Source organism: Hyla sarda, chromosome 3, assembly GCF_029499605.1.
Source record: "Hyla sarda isolate aHylSar1 chromosome 3, aHylSar1.hap1, whole genome shotgun sequence".
NCBI lineage: Eukaryota > Metazoa > Chordata > Amphibia > Anura > Hylidae > Hyla > Hyla sarda.
In genome coordinates this window covers 333,649,571-333,666,555 of record NC_079191.1, presented here as the reverse complement: position 1 = coordinate 333,666,555, position 16,985 = coordinate 333,649,571, and the positions used below count along the sequence as shown (strand labels likewise).

General features: G+C 43.7%; 1 protein-coding gene across 1 annotated transcript in view; it reads right to left on the bottom strand.

Annotated features, from left to right (window-relative positions):
- Window positions 1–3,958: 3,958 nt before the first annotated feature.
- Window positions 3,959–16,985, bottom strand: part of IYD (iodotyrosine deiodinase) — a 37,371-nt gene continuing 24,344 nt past the window's right edge. Inside the window, exons 3-5 of the mRNA XM_056563368.1 lie at window positions 10,353–10,512; window positions 9,964–10,120; window positions 3,959–4,425 (exon numbers count right to left, since the gene is read on the bottom strand). Of these exons, the coding sequence (XP_056419343.1) occupies window positions 4,243–4,425; window positions 9,964–10,120; window positions 10,353–10,512 (500 nt within the window). The 3' untranslated portion in view covers window positions 3,959–4,242. The remainder of the gene's footprint in view (window positions 4,426–9,963; window positions 10,121–10,352; window positions 10,513–16,985) is intronic.

The window sequence follows — 16,985 nt, the reverse complement described above, 5'->3', positions numbered from 1 at the left end:
TAGTAAAAAGTCTGTGGACTATAATGCCGGTGTTGGTCTGGGCTGGCAGGCGCTGACTAGCGATATTGCCGGTGGTAGTGGCAGCTGGTCCGGACAGCACCGGACCCGTTGTATTAAGCTGCCCGTCTGTATGCACAGGATTGTAAAAGCGCTTTAAAGGTGGAAATAATGCGCTCACCGGTATCTGATGTTTAGGGAGTCCACATTGAGATCCGATCAGGGGCAAGGCTGTTTGCCGGTTCTCTGATGTACTCCAGTAGTCAGCCTCGTGGAGTAGGCGTGTGACGTCACTGGGAGCCCTGCTGGAACAACTGCCTCACCGGAGTAGAGATGGAGGTGGAACAGGAGCCGCAGATCTTCAACCGCAAAGATACTCTGCAAGGTGTATTAGGTAAAACTGCAACTGCCAGGTATAAAATCGCACACAAGGATGGCATCTACTTTCTAGACGCGTTTCAGGGTACTGAAATATTGACCCTTTCTTCAGTAAGAACTGAAGAAAGGGTCGATATTTCAGTACCCTGAAACGCGTCTAAGAAGTAGATTATTATATTAAATATTACAGATAATTGAAGCACGGTCTATTTAATTTATTATTCAATATACACTTTCCTTGAGGTTTTGGGTAAATATTTTTTGCTATAGAATCCTCTTTTTTTGCACCTAGGGTATAGGTGCCTACCCAATTTAACCTCGGATTAGTGTATTAATTGTGAGCTGCACTTATTCCTTTTCTTTTAATTTACAAATCTGTTTAACTTTCTGGAGCCAGTTGATATTAAAAAACATTTTTTTTTCCTGGAAAACCCCTTTAATTAGTGCATTAATTGCACAGCTATAAGAAGATATGTTATTCAGGAGCATAGAAAAGCTACTCACACCTAGTTTTTCCATGCTACTGAATGGCACATCTTTTTATAACAGCTGATCTATTGTAAGCAGATAGGTCATTGAGGAGCATGGAAAAGCTAGGTGAGAAATTGTCACCTAGATTTTCCATGCTTCTGAATGGCAAATCTGCTTATAGGCATACTGTATCTGTTTATAATAGCTGAGGTACAGTATATATTAGCTTACCCACTCTGTATGCCCCAAACTTTTTTTTGTAAATATAGCTGTAGAAGGGCAAGTTTTTTTCACATTTGGGATACTTATAATGTATTTTTTTTTAATATATATATATATATATATATATATATATATATATATATATATATGTATATATATATATATATTTTTTTTTTAGGGGAAGTAAGAATCTGCAATTTTTAGGTTTTTGGCATGTATGGTGTGGATGTGACTGCTGTATAAGATATGATGTAAGAGCAGAATAGTAAGTGCAGCTCTGGAGGTGCCTGGAGAATAAGACAAGATATAACAGCAGAATAGTGCAGCTTTGAAGATGACTAGAGGATAAGACATACTTAAACACACAGACATTCTTTATACACACGGTTAACTTGCCTGTCCGCTTCCTGTGCACATTGCTGTAGGACCTGCAAGGTCATGTGACTCACAGGAAGGTCCTTAACCCCTCTGTTATATAGCGGTGAAAGGAAGATTCCTTCCTGCACCTGGGTTACATGCTTACCATACCATACCCCTGATATGAGAGAAGGGTGGTGGCAACAATGGGTCCCTATTTTTTTTTATTTGCCCAGTGGCGCACAGGATACCCACTCATCACATGACCTGTCATCTGAGCCGTGAGTTTTAAAAAGGGCCTGCCAGTGGGTCGCTGAGCCTATTTTAACGTAAGGGCCTGAAGCAGCAGCTACATCTATCCCTATGTTAATCTGGCCTTGGGTATACATGTATGCCCTGTTTACTCCAGTGGCTAAAAGGGTCCTACCCATTTTCAGATGATTTTTCAGTGTTCTGGAACACCCATTTGGGATGGGCAAAGCTTTCTAGTAAAAAGCCATTTCTAAGTGGTGGCTGGCGTGCCCTCTCTCTGCATCTCAATGGAGGAGCTGGAGATACGCAAGCACTGTATCCCTGGCTCTCTCATAAGGATGCATGGAGGGGGCATGTCGGTCACCGCTTTGTGCCGTCACCGACTCACTTAATTATGCGAAGAGCCAGGCAGGAGATCTGACACTTATCCCCTATTCTGCAGAAAGAGGTTAAGTTTTTTTTTGGAATGTACTACTTTGTTAAATGCCTATACTGCTTAAATATGTACTCCGGCGAAAAACATCTTATCTCCTATCAAAAGGATAGGGGATAAGATGTCTGATCGCTGGGGTCCCGCCTCTGGCGATCTCCGGCGCGCCCCCCCGGTCATCTGGATGACATGCTTCCGTGTTCCGGATGTCGCCACTGCCAGCCTTGAGCTTGCAGGGTCTTCAGCGGCGGGACCGCCACAATCAGACATCTAATCCCCTATCCTTTGGAAAATATGTTTTCGCCAGAGTACCCCTTTAAAACTGCTTTTTATATTAGGCAAAAAAAATTAGGAAAACGATTTCTCTAATTGTCTTGAAAAAAAGACAAAAATGCCTAAATGAATAAATAAATGTTAATAGCAGTTAAAGCAGCATATGCAAACAATCAAAAAACATAAACTGGTCAGAGAGGCCCAAAATGCATCCAGGAGGAAGCTTTAATAAAGCTTTCCCCTTTACTGGTACAACTGTTTACTCCCCTCCTTATAGTGATAGTTCTACTTTACATCACATGTTCTATTTACTACACTAGTCCTATGACCTTATGTTTATCAGTGGTCTTCAACCTGTGGACCTCCAGATGTTGCAAAACTACAACTCCCTGCATGCCCGGACAGCCAACGGCTGTCCGGGCATGCTGGGAGTTGTAGTTTTGCAACATCTGGAGGTCCGCAGGTTGAAGACCACTGCCTTAGATGTTATGGTAACTTGGACCAAAGTAGTCTAGAAAGCTTGCTGTTAGCTTTTATCTGGTTAGAAGTTTGTGCCCCCCAGTATTCTCATTATAAGTGTGTGATGTTGACATAGTTCATCTTCTGTTAATTTTTTTTTTTTACCTATATTGAGTCATGTGAATCTTTTTTCGAACATTAGTTACCGTCTGCTTTCTCTGACCATAGAATGACACTGAGGTTGTATTCACCTCTGTCCCTTCTGTTTTCAGTGGTTTCAATACTGTAACCAGAAGCCTGATGATTTGTATATTCAGTTGTTTCTATAAATGAACAACACTAATCCTAAAAATTCACCCAAGATCCTGCTGGTTTAAGGAAAGTCAGAGTTATGTTTTATAGTAAAGCAATTTTTATATATTTGTTTATTTCATTCATTTATTTATTTATTTCTTTAATTTAAACCACACATTTTTAAGGACAGTCTCAGCACTCTACAGCAATTATAAATTCATACATAATAAGCTAAAGTCTGCCACCTAGAGGTGAACCATAGAAATAGCAAATGGGCTTTGGGAATGTGCTTCAAAGTAGGACATCCCATTCAGTTATTTCCACAAATGTTCTTAAACAATATGTTCTAAGCTGTATTGTATGTATCCATTTTTGGTAATTTTTTTTTATTTAATTTTTTTTAAACATGTGTTCTTATTTTACCTGACAATGTAATACATCTACACCAATTGCTGATTGATTTGTGGCAGTGATTAAGGGGGTTATACAGGAAAAAACTTTTTTATATATATATCAACTGGCTCCATAAAGGTAAACAGATTTGTAAATTACTTCTATTAAAAAATCTTAATCCTTTCAGTACTTATGAGCTTCTGAAGTTAAGGTTGTTCTTTTCTGTCTAAGTCCTCTCTGATGACACGTGTCTTGGGAACCGCCCAGTTTTGAAGCGGTTTGGTATTGGGATTTGCTTCTAAACTGGGCTGTTCCCGAGACAGGTGTCATGAGAGAGCACTTAGACAGAAAAGAACAACCTTAACTTCAGAAGCTCATAAGGACTGAAAGGATTAAGATTTTTTAATAGAAGTAATTTACAAATCTGTTTAACTTTCTGGAGCCAGTTGATATATATAAAAACATTTTTTCCTGGATAACCCCTTTAAGTTGTAAACTGTATCAAGACTAGGTTGTCTAAACCAGACATCCACTGGGTAGATGAATATAAACCTTTAACCTTTACTATAGTTTCTATTGTATACATAATATTAACAAAATCTAATATTATATTGTATATCAACTACTCAAATACAAAAGCAAATAATGTTAACTGCATAAGGCACGGCTTTTGTGGAATGTTGACTGAATGGACATGATAGATATATATGGAGTTTTCAAACCATCACCATGATGTCGTCCAGTGGCTTCCTTTTTAAGTCTGGTACAGTGGCGTCTTTGCTTGGGTAACCGACAGGAAGCAACATGAGTAATTTTTCATTCACAGGGCGTTCAAGCAGCAATCTGAGCCGAGGACCACAGTTGAGAGGAGTAGTGGTTACTGTAACCAGACCTGCATTCTAAACACAAACAATAACCAGTTATAATAAGATATTGATAGAACCATGAACAGATATAAAACATCATCATGTAAAACAGAAATTTTCCTATTCAAACGTGGCTCGACTGCAATATCATAAAATGGCCTTGGATAAGAGTGGCACTGTTTGCGGAAAAATGCAACAACAATATTTGTAATCTCATAAACTCCTTTAAAGGGGTACTCCACTGGAAAACTTTTTTTAATCAACTGGTGACAGAAAGTTAAATAGATTTTTTAATTACTTCTATTAACCCCTTAAGGACCAAGGGCGTACCTGTACATCCTGGGTCCTTTCCCTTTCTATAACGCGGGGCCTCGTGTCATAGCCGGCTGGGACCCGTGGCTAGTAGCGCATAGCACTGATTGCGGTACCGCATGCTATTAACCCTTTAGACGCGGCGTTCAAAGTTGATCGCCACATCTAAAGTGAAACTAAACTACCCCCGGCTAGCTCAGGGGCTGTTCGGGACCGCCACGGTGAAATTGCGGCATCCCGAACAGCTGTAGGACAGGAGGAGAGTCCCCTTACCTGCCTCCTGGTGTCCGATCGCCGAATGACTGCTCAGTGCCTGAGATCCGGGCATGAGCAGTTAAGTGGCAGAATTATTGATCAATGGTTTCCTATGAGAAACCATTGATCAATGTAAAAGCTCAGTGTGTGCAGTGTTATAGTCCCCTATGGGAGCTATAACAATGCAAAAAAAAATGGGGGGAAAAAAGTTAATAAAGATCATTTAACCCCTTCCCTAATAAAAGTTTGAATCACCCCCCTTTTCCCATAAAAAAAAAAAAAAAAACTGTGTAAATAAAAATAAACATATGTGGTATCACCGGGTGTGGAAATCTCCATATTATAAAAATATATCATTATTTAAACCGCACGGTCAATGGCGTACGCGCAAAAAAAAAATCCAAAGTCCAAAATAGTGTATTTTTGGTCACTTTTTATATCATGAAAAAAATTATTAAAAAGCAATAAAAAAAAGTCCGATCAATACAAAAATGATACCGCTAAAAACTTCAGATCACGGCACAAAAAATGAGCCCTGATACTGCCCCATATGCTAAAAAATAAAAAAGTTATAGGGGTCAGAATATGACAATTTTAAACATATACATTTTCCTGCATATAGTTATGATTTTTCCCAGATGAACGACAAAATCAAACCTATATAAGTAGGGTATCATTTTAATTTTATGGACCCACAGAATAAAGATAAGTTGTCATTTTTACCGAAAAATTTACTGTGTAGAAACGGAAGCCCCCAAAAGTTACAAAATGGTGTTTTATTCTTCAATTTTGTCGCACAATTATTTTTTTTTTCTGTTTCGTTGTAGATTTTTGGGTAAAATGACTGATGTAATTACAAAGTAGAATTGGTGGCACAAAAAATAAGCCATCATATGGATTTTTAGGTGCAAAATTTAAAGAGTTATGATTTTTTAAAGGTAAAGAGGAAAAAAATGAAAGTGAAAAACCCTGGTCCTTAAGGGGTGAAAAAATCTTAATCCTTCCAGTACTTATCAGCTGCTATATGATCCACAGGAAGTTCTTTTCTTTTTGAATTTCCTTTCTGTCTGACCACAGTGCTCTCTGCTGACACCTCTGTCCATTTTAGGAATTGTCCGGAGCAGGAGAGGTTTGCTCTGGGGATTTGCTCCTACTCTGGACAGTTCCTGACATGGACAGAGGTGTCAGCAGGGAGCACTGTGGTCAGGCAGAAAGGTAATTCAAAAGAAAGAAATAAGCACCAGTAATTAATAAAAATAAATAGACACCAGTTGATTTAAAAAAAAAGTTTTCCAGTGGAGTACCCCATTTAGGGGTTAAACACCAGGGTTCGACTGCAATCTCTGTACCCACAGGAGTTATATAGTCATGTTTTTATTATTATATAACCAAGGAAATGCAGTGTTCCAGACTACTGTATACTACTCTTTAGGCTAGCTTTTATTGCTGAATTCCATTACCCACTACCACAGTTGGTGTACTGTTATACGTATTACCAGGCAAATAGTAGGTATGTGTCTTTAAGAATATTTAGTAAGGTGTTTATTTGACCTTGTATAAGGATATCTATACAAAGGAAAGAAAAAAGTTTATTTTAAAGGGGTTTTATCAAATAAACAACCACTTAAACCTCTTCAGGACACAGGGCGTATGGATACGCCCTGCATTCCGAGTCCTTAAGGACCGAGGGCGTATCCATACACCCATGGGAAATCCGGTCCCCACCGCTAGCCGGTTGGGGACCGGAGCCGGATGCCTGCTGAAATCATTCAGCAGGCACCCTGGCACATCGCATAGGGGGGTCCTGAGACCCCCCCATGTCGGCGATCGGAGAAAATCGCATGTCAATTCAGACATGCGATTTTCTCCAATTCCGAGCTGATCGGGTCTCTGGTGACCTAATCACCCGGAAAATAGGGCTGATCGGAGTTGTCAGCAACAGCCCCGATCAGCCTAAAGGATAGGAGTGAGGTCGCAAAGCTGCGATCTACTCCTATCCCCTGGCATTAGTCAGAACGGAGTTCTGACCAATGGCAGCGCAGGACAGGGGGTTGCCATGGCAACCCCCCGTTCTGCCCGCCCCTGGATGTCGAGGGGCTCTGGGAAGAAGATGGAGGCCGTACCTGCAGGAGAAGATGCCTGGGGACCTGGGATCTTCGCTGGAGCCTGCAGGATCCTGATCAGGTAGGGAATCCACAGTGGGGGGGGGGGGGGGGGGCGGGAATTGAAAGTGAAAGTAAATCGATCTTTACTGTGGCAACCACTAGGGGGGCCAAACTGCAACTCCCAGCATGCCCAGAGAGCCAAAGGCTGTCTGGGCATGCTGGGAGTTGTAGTTTTGCAACATCTGGAGGGTCACAGTTTGGAGACCACTGTTACAGTGGTGCCCAAACAGTAGCCCTCCAGATGTTTCCAAACTACAACTCTCAGCATGCCTCGACTGCCCAGGCATGCTGGGAGTTGTAGTTCTGTAACATCTGTCCCTTCAGATTTAGCAATTTTCATGACATTTTTGAAAATTGCTGCTCTACTTTGAAGCCCTCTAATTTTTTCAAAAAGCAAAAATATGTCCATTTTATGATGCCAATATAAAGTGGACATATTGTATTTGTGATTAAAAATAAAATTTATTTGGAATATCCATTTTCCTTACAAGCAGAGAGCTTCAAAGTTAGAAAAATGCAAAATTTTCAAAATTTTCATGAAATTTACGGATTTTTCACCAAAAAAGGATGCAATTAACGCCGGAAATTTACCACCAAAATAAAGTAGAATATGTCACGAAAAAACAATCTCAGAATCAGAATATTCGGTAAAAGCGTTTTCGCATTATTCATTTGTAAAGTGACGGTGGTCATAATTGCAAAAAAGGGCTCAGTCCTTAAGGTGAAAAAGGGCTGCGTCCTTAAGGGGTTAACAACCGAGCCACCCTAGTGGCTATGCATTACATAGTTGGCTTCTCTAACTCCCAGGATGCTTTGTTTGGCTACACATTTTAAATGTAATACGAAATGGGTGATCATGTATTATATGGTTATGTTGAGTTTACCAGCATGGAGGTTGTTTACTACAGATTCAACAACCCCTTGGAGCTTTTTCATGGTGTCTAGTAATGGTCTAACTGAGTGGCAGCAGCATGCATGCCCCAATATATCTCTGTCTGATCCTGGTTGTAGTGTATATGTATACAGCTTATCGGGGCCACTTTACCATTAGGGCAGATGGTGCATCTGCCTCGGGCCTCCTGGTATTGGTACCGCATTCAACTTTATCTGCATCCCTGACACACAGATAACTTTGGTGGTGCAGGGAACCATTGGTTCTGTGATACACCAAGGGGTGTGGGTGGACGTTACATATAGCATTGAGCTTGCACCAGAAAATCCAGGGCACATGCCTTGGATCCCCAGACAAGTGACTCTTTCAACTGCGTGCAGCATAGCGAGGGAGTAGAAAGCCCTGCTCCTTAGTCTATAACGTTGCAGACTGTATCAGGCCCATAGCTTAAAAGAGGCTCAAGAGCAAATGTCTGATGATGTCAGTTGGCATGATGATGTCATACAATTATCTGTGCCAGAGGAAGAGGGACTGCATTTTGGCTGGGTTGTAGAGAAGAGGTTGGGTTGGGGGGGGGGGGGTTCTTTCTGCCTATGGGGAAGCATATATCCCTAATGGGGTACATGTTTGGAACATAAAGTAATAGTTTTGAAGGAAAAAATGGATTTACCTAATGGTGACTAACTACCTAATGTGGGGACATACTACCTACTGTTTGGCAAAATAAAAACAGAGTACAACTGTATTGGGCTAGAAACAAAGCACAATTTTGTGTAAGAGACTATAGAAGGGAGGGGACACTATTACTGTTTTCAGTTTTACTGTGTTGAGCACAAAGGAGGACATTATTGCCATAAGTAGGGAAGCTGTTGGAAAATGTGTCAGCTTAAGACATTTGTCTGCTGGAAAAAGTTCTCATGGTGGTCTGGGTCAGATAGAAAAGGAAAGGAAAGAAAGTGGCTCTGAGGAGAGAAGACTAGTTAATGGGTTATATAATGAAAAGAGTGAATTAATATTTCTTCCAGGAAAAAACAGGGCAAAAACTGTAGAGAAAAACATAAAGAGCACTTTTATACATGAACATAAGAGCTGGAAGCAATTATCGTGTAAATAATGTTAGGTATTGTTGCTCCATCATCATATTACCTATTCATGAATTTATTTATATAAATACATACCGCATATGCTCGAGTATAAGCCAAGTTTTTCAGCCCGACTTTTCGCGCTGAAAGCCCCCCCCTCGGCTTATACTCGAGTGAACTCTCCGCCTGTTCAGTGGTCTTCAACCTGCGGACCTCCAGATGTTTCAAAACCACAACTCCCAGCATGCCGATGGCTGTCCGGGCATGCTGGAAGTTGTAGTTTTGAAACATCTGGAGGTCTGCAGGTTGAAGACCACTGCCGCCTTCGTCATCATCCAGACCCCCCCCCCCCCCCTTTAGTTTTCTACTCACCTCCCCACGGCGGGAAGGAAGGGTGAGCTGGTCCGGGCCATCTATGCTGAAGGGACCGTCCGGTGGGGAGGGATAGTCGTTCCAGGCTGTCCATCTTCACCGGGGGGGGGCCCTCTTCTCTGCTCCGGAAGAGGGGGGTGTGGGATGATGACAGGTGGTGATGATGAATGGGGGATTGATTATGACAGGCGGTGATGATGACAGGCGGTGATGATGAAGGGGGGATGATGACAGGGGGATGATGAAGGGGGGGTGGATGACAGGCGGTGATGATGAAGGGGGGTGATGATGACAGGGGTGTTAATGATGGGGGTCTGGATGATGACGAGGGTCTGGATGATGACAGGGGGGATGATGTATTTCCCACCCTACGCTTATAGCCGAGTCAATAATTTTTCCTCGGTTTTTGGGTTGAAATTAGGGGCCCTCGGCTTATATTCGGGTCGGCTTATACTCGAGTATATACGGTACTTGACAAATAAATATTTTGTACCTGAATGGCGGCCAGGAGAATGCCACATGCTATTGACACGCTGATCTCATTATAATAATGTGTCTTTTTTCTGTTGTCTGAGAGAATCCCATAAACTTGTTTGAAGATCAAGATTATGTAAGGCGCAGTGTCTAAATATTCCTTTACCCAGTTGGTTCTAAAATAAACAAAACACATTATACAATAATTCCAACAACAGCATTTTATAAACAATAGACAACTAATTTTAAAGGGCTTGAAAAATACACCTGAACCAATGTAAGAAATAAAAAAACACTGTATGTCAAATGGTGATATAATCGGGATATACCATACATATATACTTGTACTTTTCTTTTTAAAGAAAAATAGTAAGGATTACAAAAAATATACATTTTAATTCAACCTACTTTAATTTTTTCAGATCATTCACCCATTTGTCCCCCATTCTTTTTCGGTAGTTTATTTCTTCCTCTTCTTCAATAATTTCTCTAATCTTATGCTTCACTTCTGGGTCTTCTACAACCACAAATGTCCATGGCTCAGTATGAGCTCCACTAGGAGATGTCCCTGTATAAATATGTTAAAAAAAGGGAAAACTTTTACTATTTTGAAAAAACATTAGGACTCAAACCATTATATGACTATTTATGGCTAGTTTAACCCCTTAAGGACGGAGCCATTTTTCATATTTGCACTTTAGTTTTTTCCGTCTCTCCTTCTAAAAACCATAAGGCTAGGTTCACACTACGGAATCTCCGGGCAGAAAATTTCCGCCCGGAGATTCTGAGTGTAACCGTGTGGACACTGCAGTCTCCAATAGACTGCAATGTGTTCCGCTTGTATTTTTGCCTGAAGAATGAGCTATTCTTCAGGCAGAAATTTTCAAGCAGATTTTCCGTTCACAAATTCCGCTTCACAAATTCTGAAGTGTGAATTTGTGAACGAAAACCCATTCACTATACAGCACATTTTAGTAAGCGGAATATCTTCCTACAATTTCAAGGTGGAATTGCAGGCGGCAATTCCGTAGTGTGAACCTGGCTTGACACTTTAAATTTTCCACCTACAGACCCATATGAGGGCTTGTTTTATGCACCACCAATTTTACTTTGTAATACTGTCAATCATTTCCCCACCAGATCAACGGAGAAACCAGAAAAATAAATATTTGTGAGTCAAAATTGAAAAAAAAAAAAATCGCCATTTTGTAACTTTAGGGGGCTTCCGATTCTACGCAGTGCACTTTTCGCTAAAATGACACCTTATATTTATTCTGTAGGTCCATAAGATTAAAATGATATCCAAATTATATAGGTTTGATTTTGTTTTACGTGTTTTAAAAAATTATAACTTTTTGTGCTTTTCTGACCCCTATAACTTTTTAATTTTTACGTATACTGGGCTATTTGAGAGCTAATTTTTGGCACCGTGATCTGTAGTTTTTATAGGTACCATTTTTATGTGACTTTTTTATCGTTTTTTCGAAATTTTTTAGGGCATACAAAGTGACCAAAAATGCGCAATTTTGAACTTTGGAATTTTTCTACATGTACGCCATTGACCGTGAGGTTTAAATAACATTATATTTTTATATTTAAAACATTTACGCACGAGCGATACCACATATGTTTATTTTTATTTTTGTAAAAAAAAAATTCATGGGAAAAAAACTTTTATTAGGTAAAGGGTTAAATCACATTTATTAACTTTTTTAAAACTTTTTTACACAATTTTATAGTCCCCATAGGGGACTATTATATGCAATTTTCTGTCTGCATACACTGTTCAATGCTATGCAATAGCATAGCATTGATCAGTGTTATCGGCACTCTGCTGTTCTAGCCTGAATCTCAGGTATGGAGCAGCAGATCACCGATCAGACGGAGAGGAGGCAGGTAGGGACCCTCCCCCGTCCTCTCAGCTGTTCGGGACGCCGCGATTTCACCACGGCGGTCCCGAACAGCCCGACTGAGCTGCTGTGATACTTTTACTTTCAACTTTGATTGCCGCGTCCAAGGGGTTAATGCAATGTCCGGTGTAGTGAAGAAAACTGTGTCTTGAAGCATTCTGTGTCCCAAACAGCTGATGAAAGTGCTGAGTCACTGTGCTGAGTGCTGAGACACTGTGATTGGTTGATGGGGGTGTGTGTGCAGTCTCGGTCTGCTCTGCTCAGTGCTTTGCAGCTTTGCAGCCTTACAGTCGGGACACAGAACGCTTCAAGACACAGTTTTCTTCACTACACCGGCATTAGGTCTTGCTATGACCCACGCTGAGCTCCTGAGTGCACGTCATAGAAGGGGAGCAGGACGATGGCGTACAGGTATGCCCTCCGTCCCCAACTGGTTAAGCAGTTGTCTTAAATGAAAAAAAAGTGCTTGATTTTTATAATAATGATACGGCTGAGCTATAATACAAGATTCAAATACCAAACCCCCGTTTTAAATTATTGTTAATGTATTAAGTTATTGTTAAATTATTGTTTAAATTAATTTCAATTACTATGAAAATTAACGTAAAGGCTACATGTCATGTTGGAAATGTAGACAGCATGTTATAGAGCAGCAGTACTCAACTGGCGGAATCTGGACCGCGGCTGCCAGGCACACATACCTCCGGCCGGTTCAGAGAACATCCGCTGTCCGGACATTCATATGTATCGGAGCGAGGGAACACTTTGCTCCCTGCCTAGCCAGCGCTTCCCCTATGATGCAGGCGGCGCAATTAGCACTACCTGCATCATGTACTCTGGCCAGGCCTAACTAGAAGAGGCCAGAGCAGTTGAGCAGTGTTAGGACAGGTAAGTATGCGGGACCGGGCCATCCGCAGTGGGGGTGAGGTGGGAATTGAATGCTTCAGGGGTTATTGGGGGGGGGGGTGTAGATGAATGCTGCTGGGGTTATTGGGTGGGGGGGTGGATAAATGCTGCAGGGGTCTTGGGGTGGGTGGAGATAAATGCTGCAGGGGTCTTGGGGTGGGGGGGATAAATGCTGCAGGGGTCTTGGGGTGGAGGGGATAAATGCTGCAGGGGTCTTGGGGTGGGGGAGATAAATTCTGCAGGGGTCATGGGGGGAGATAAATGCTGCAGGGGCCTTGGGGTGGGGGGGATAAATGCTGCAGGGGTCTTGGGGTGGGGGAGATAAATGCTGCAGGGGTCTTGGGGGGGAGATAAATGCTGCAGAGGTCTTGGGGTGGGGGGATAAATTCTGCAGGGGTCTTGGGGTGGGGGGGGGGGATAAATGCTGCAGGGGTCTTGGGGTGGGGGGGGATAAATGCTGCAGGGGTCTTGGGGTGGGGGGTGGGGATAAATGCTGCTGGGGTCTTGGGGGGAGATAAATGCTGCAGGGTTCTTGGGGTGGCGGAGCTAAAGGCAGCAGGGGACTTGGGGTGGGGGGGATAAATGCTGCAGGGGTCTTGGGGGGAGATAAATGCTGCAGGGGTCTTGGGGTGGGGGGAATAAATGCTGCAGAGGTCTTGGGGTGGGGGGGATAAATGCTGCAGGGGTCTTGGGGGAGATAAATGCTGCAGCAATCTTTGGGGTAGATAAATGCTGCAGGGGTCTTGGGGGAGATAAATGCTGAAGGGGTCTTGGGGGGAGATAAATGCTGCAGGGGTCTTGGGGGAGATAAATGCTGAAGGGGTCTTGGGGGAGATAAATGCTGAAGGGGTCTTGGGGGAGATAAATGCTGAAGGGGTCTTGGGGGAGATAAATGCTGAAGGGGTCTTGGGGGAGATAAATGCTGAACGGGTCTTGGGGGAGATAAATGCTGAAGGGGTCTTGGGGGAGATAAATGCTGAAGGGGTCTTGGGGGGATAAATGCTGCAGGGGTCTTTGGGGGGAGATGAATGCTGCATGGGTCTTAGGGGAGATAAATGCTGCAGGGGTCTTGGGGGAGATAAATGCTGCAGGGGTCTTGGGGGATAAATGCAGAAGGGGTCTTGGGATGGGGAGATGAATGCTGCAGGGGTCTTGGGGTGGGGGGGATGAACGCTGCAGGGGCGGGGGTGGGAGATGAATGCTGCAGAGGTTATGGGGAGGGGGGTGTAGATGAATGCTGCAGGGGTCTTTGTGTGGAGGGGGAAGATGAATGATGTAGGGGTCTGGTCTTGGGGGGGATGAATGATGCAAGGGTATTGGGGGGAGATGAATGATGCAGGGTAGGCAGTGTTAATGCAGGAGGGAACAGAGGGGTCTGGGGGGACAGAAAAGTGTAAAGATAAATAATGCAGGGGTCTTGGGGGGTAGAGGAGTCTGCAGGAGAACTAAGGGGGCCCGTTCAAATTGATGACATTAATGGTTTTCTGCTGCTCTGTGCATACTGTAGAATCGCCACAGTGGAATTCCCCCAACAGAATGGACGTACACCCAAAGAACTAACATGTTGGTTCTTTAGGTGGACGTCCATTCTGCTGATGGAATTCCACCAGACTGCATTGTCATCTATAGAGATGGCGCACATCTGTGCAGTCCTACTGCCAATGGCTTTTGTGGCGCCTGCAGCAAGCGAACATTCTGCCAACTAAATGTCCACAGTATGGAGGAGTCCTTAGGGGTCTGCAGGAGGAGGGGAAAATGGGTCTGGGGGGGGGAGTACAGGGGTGTGATTCTGACAAACAGAGGAAACAGTATCTGGCAGTATTATTTTTAGGGGTCATGATGTCTGGCAGGGTTATAATGATTATTGTCTTTATACAGAGCATGAGGATCTGCTAACAAAGTAACTAATGATGTCCGGGCATCAGACTCTGCAGAGAAGATGGAGATGAAGGAAGACAAAGGCCAAATGAAGAAAAAAAGTAAAGACAACAGAGAAGACGTCTCCTGTGAGTCATTATACAATTGTGTATTCTCCTGACGGTGTCCCATCAGAGCTGGAGTCACTTGTAATTTCCGCAGTGATGATGGGTGACACTACCCCAATCTGTGGCTGTCCAACTTTTACAAAACTACAACTCCCATAATGCCTGAAGCTTTGCAACAGCTGGAGAGCCACTTAAACCGAGATTTTAATGGGTGTCTCACTGATACGACCCCCACCGTAAAAAATTGGGCTGCATAGTCTAATATCCCCAGGCCTATTTTTGCTCCCAGTCTAGCCTTGGAAGTAAGTGTATTACAGGTATTTCCCAACCTTTAACTCTACAGTTGTTTCCCAGCTATAGCTCCCATCATGCTCTTCTGTCTGCATGATGGGAGTTGTAGTTTTGCAACAGCTGGAGAGTTCACATGGGTAGGCCAGGCATAGTGGCATTGTTTATATGGGGGAGAGGCATGGCACAGTTCACATGGGGGGGGGGGCAGACTTAAATGGCAGTACTATACTCACAAACAGGGTGTATGGAGGTATTATATCAGGCACAGTGTTTGACAGCATTATAGTTAGGTACACAGCATGTAGTAGTATTATATTCAGGGGCGCAGTGTGTCAGTATTATACCAGGGGCGCATTGTGTGTCAGTATTATACCAGGGGCACAGTGTGTGGCAGTATTATACCAGGGGCACAGTGTGTGGCAGTATTATACCAGGGGCACAGTGTGTGGCAGTATTATACCAGGGGCACAGTGTGTGGCAGTATTATACCAGGGGCACAGTGTGTGGCAGTATTATACCAGGGCCACAGTGTGTGGCAGTATTATACCAGGGACACAGTGTGTGGCAGTATTATACCAGGGGCACAGTGTGTGGCAGTATTATACCAGGGGCACAGTGTGTGGCAGTATTATACCAGGGGCACAGTGTGTGGCAGTATTATACCAGGGGCACAGTGTGTGGCAGTATTATACCAGGGGCACAGTGTGTGGCAGTATTATACCAGGGGCACAGTGTGTGGCAGTATTATACCAGGGCCACAGTGTGTGGCAGTTGGGGAACAATTATGACTTAATAAATAATGTTTTACAACAGGCAGCACCTATTTCTGTCATGGCACTGTGGCTGCTAGGTGTGAACCAGGTCTTAGCATTTAGCTCTGACCTTCACCGGATGGTAGACCTGGATAAGCCTACCCCTACTAAAAGTAGTTGAGTTCCCCTGTTATAGAGCTTTAGGAGCTGAGCAGATTGATATATAGATTTGTTGTTTTGTTTTAAAATGTATTTCTATTCAATTTTAAACAGAGCAAAAGCAATCTTTCACAAGGTAGTTTTATTAGACCAGACGCTAGAAACTGACTGGTACAATACTTTACCTTTATTAAAACTGGGGGAGATGTATCAAAACCTGTCCAGAGGAAAAGTTGCTGAGTTCCATAGCAACCAATCAGATTGCTTATTTTATTTCCACAAGGCCTCTGCAAAATGAAAGAAGGGATCTGGTTGGTTGCTATTGGCAACTCAGCAATTTTTCCTTTGGACAGGCTTTGATAAATCTCCAATATTTTTTGTGCTTTTTTTCTACTTTCTTTGCTCTTGGTTACAAATGAGATACCGTATTTATCGGCGTATAACACGCACTTTTTAGGCTAAAATTTTTAGCCTAAAGTCTGTGTGCGTGTTATACGCCGATACACCCCCAGGAAAGGCAGGGGGAGAGAGGCCGTCGCTGCCCGCTTCTCTCCCCCTGCCTTCCCTGGGGTCTAGAGCCCTGCTGTCGGCCCTTCTCACCCCCTGGTTATCGGCGCCGCTGCCCGTTCTGTCCCCCTGACTATCGGTGCCGGCGCCGACAGCCAGGGGGAGAGAAGGGGCAGCGGCACCCATTGCCGGCGCCGCTGCCCCGTTGCCTCCCCCCATCCCCGGTGGCATAATTACCTGAGTCCGGTGCGCGCTGCTCCAGGCCTCCGTCGTGCGTCCCCGGCGTCATTGCTATGCGCTGAACGGCGCGGCGCATGACGTCAGAGCGCCGCGCCGTGCATAGCAACGATGCTGGGGACGCACGACGGAGGCCTGGAGCAGCGCAGACCGGACTCAGGTAATTATGCCACCGGGGATGGGGGGAGGCAACGGGGCAGCGGCGCCGGCAATGGGTGCCGCTACCCCTCTCTCTCCCCGGCTATCGGCGCCGTTTCTCTCCCCCTGGCTATCGGCGCCGGCACCGATAGTCAG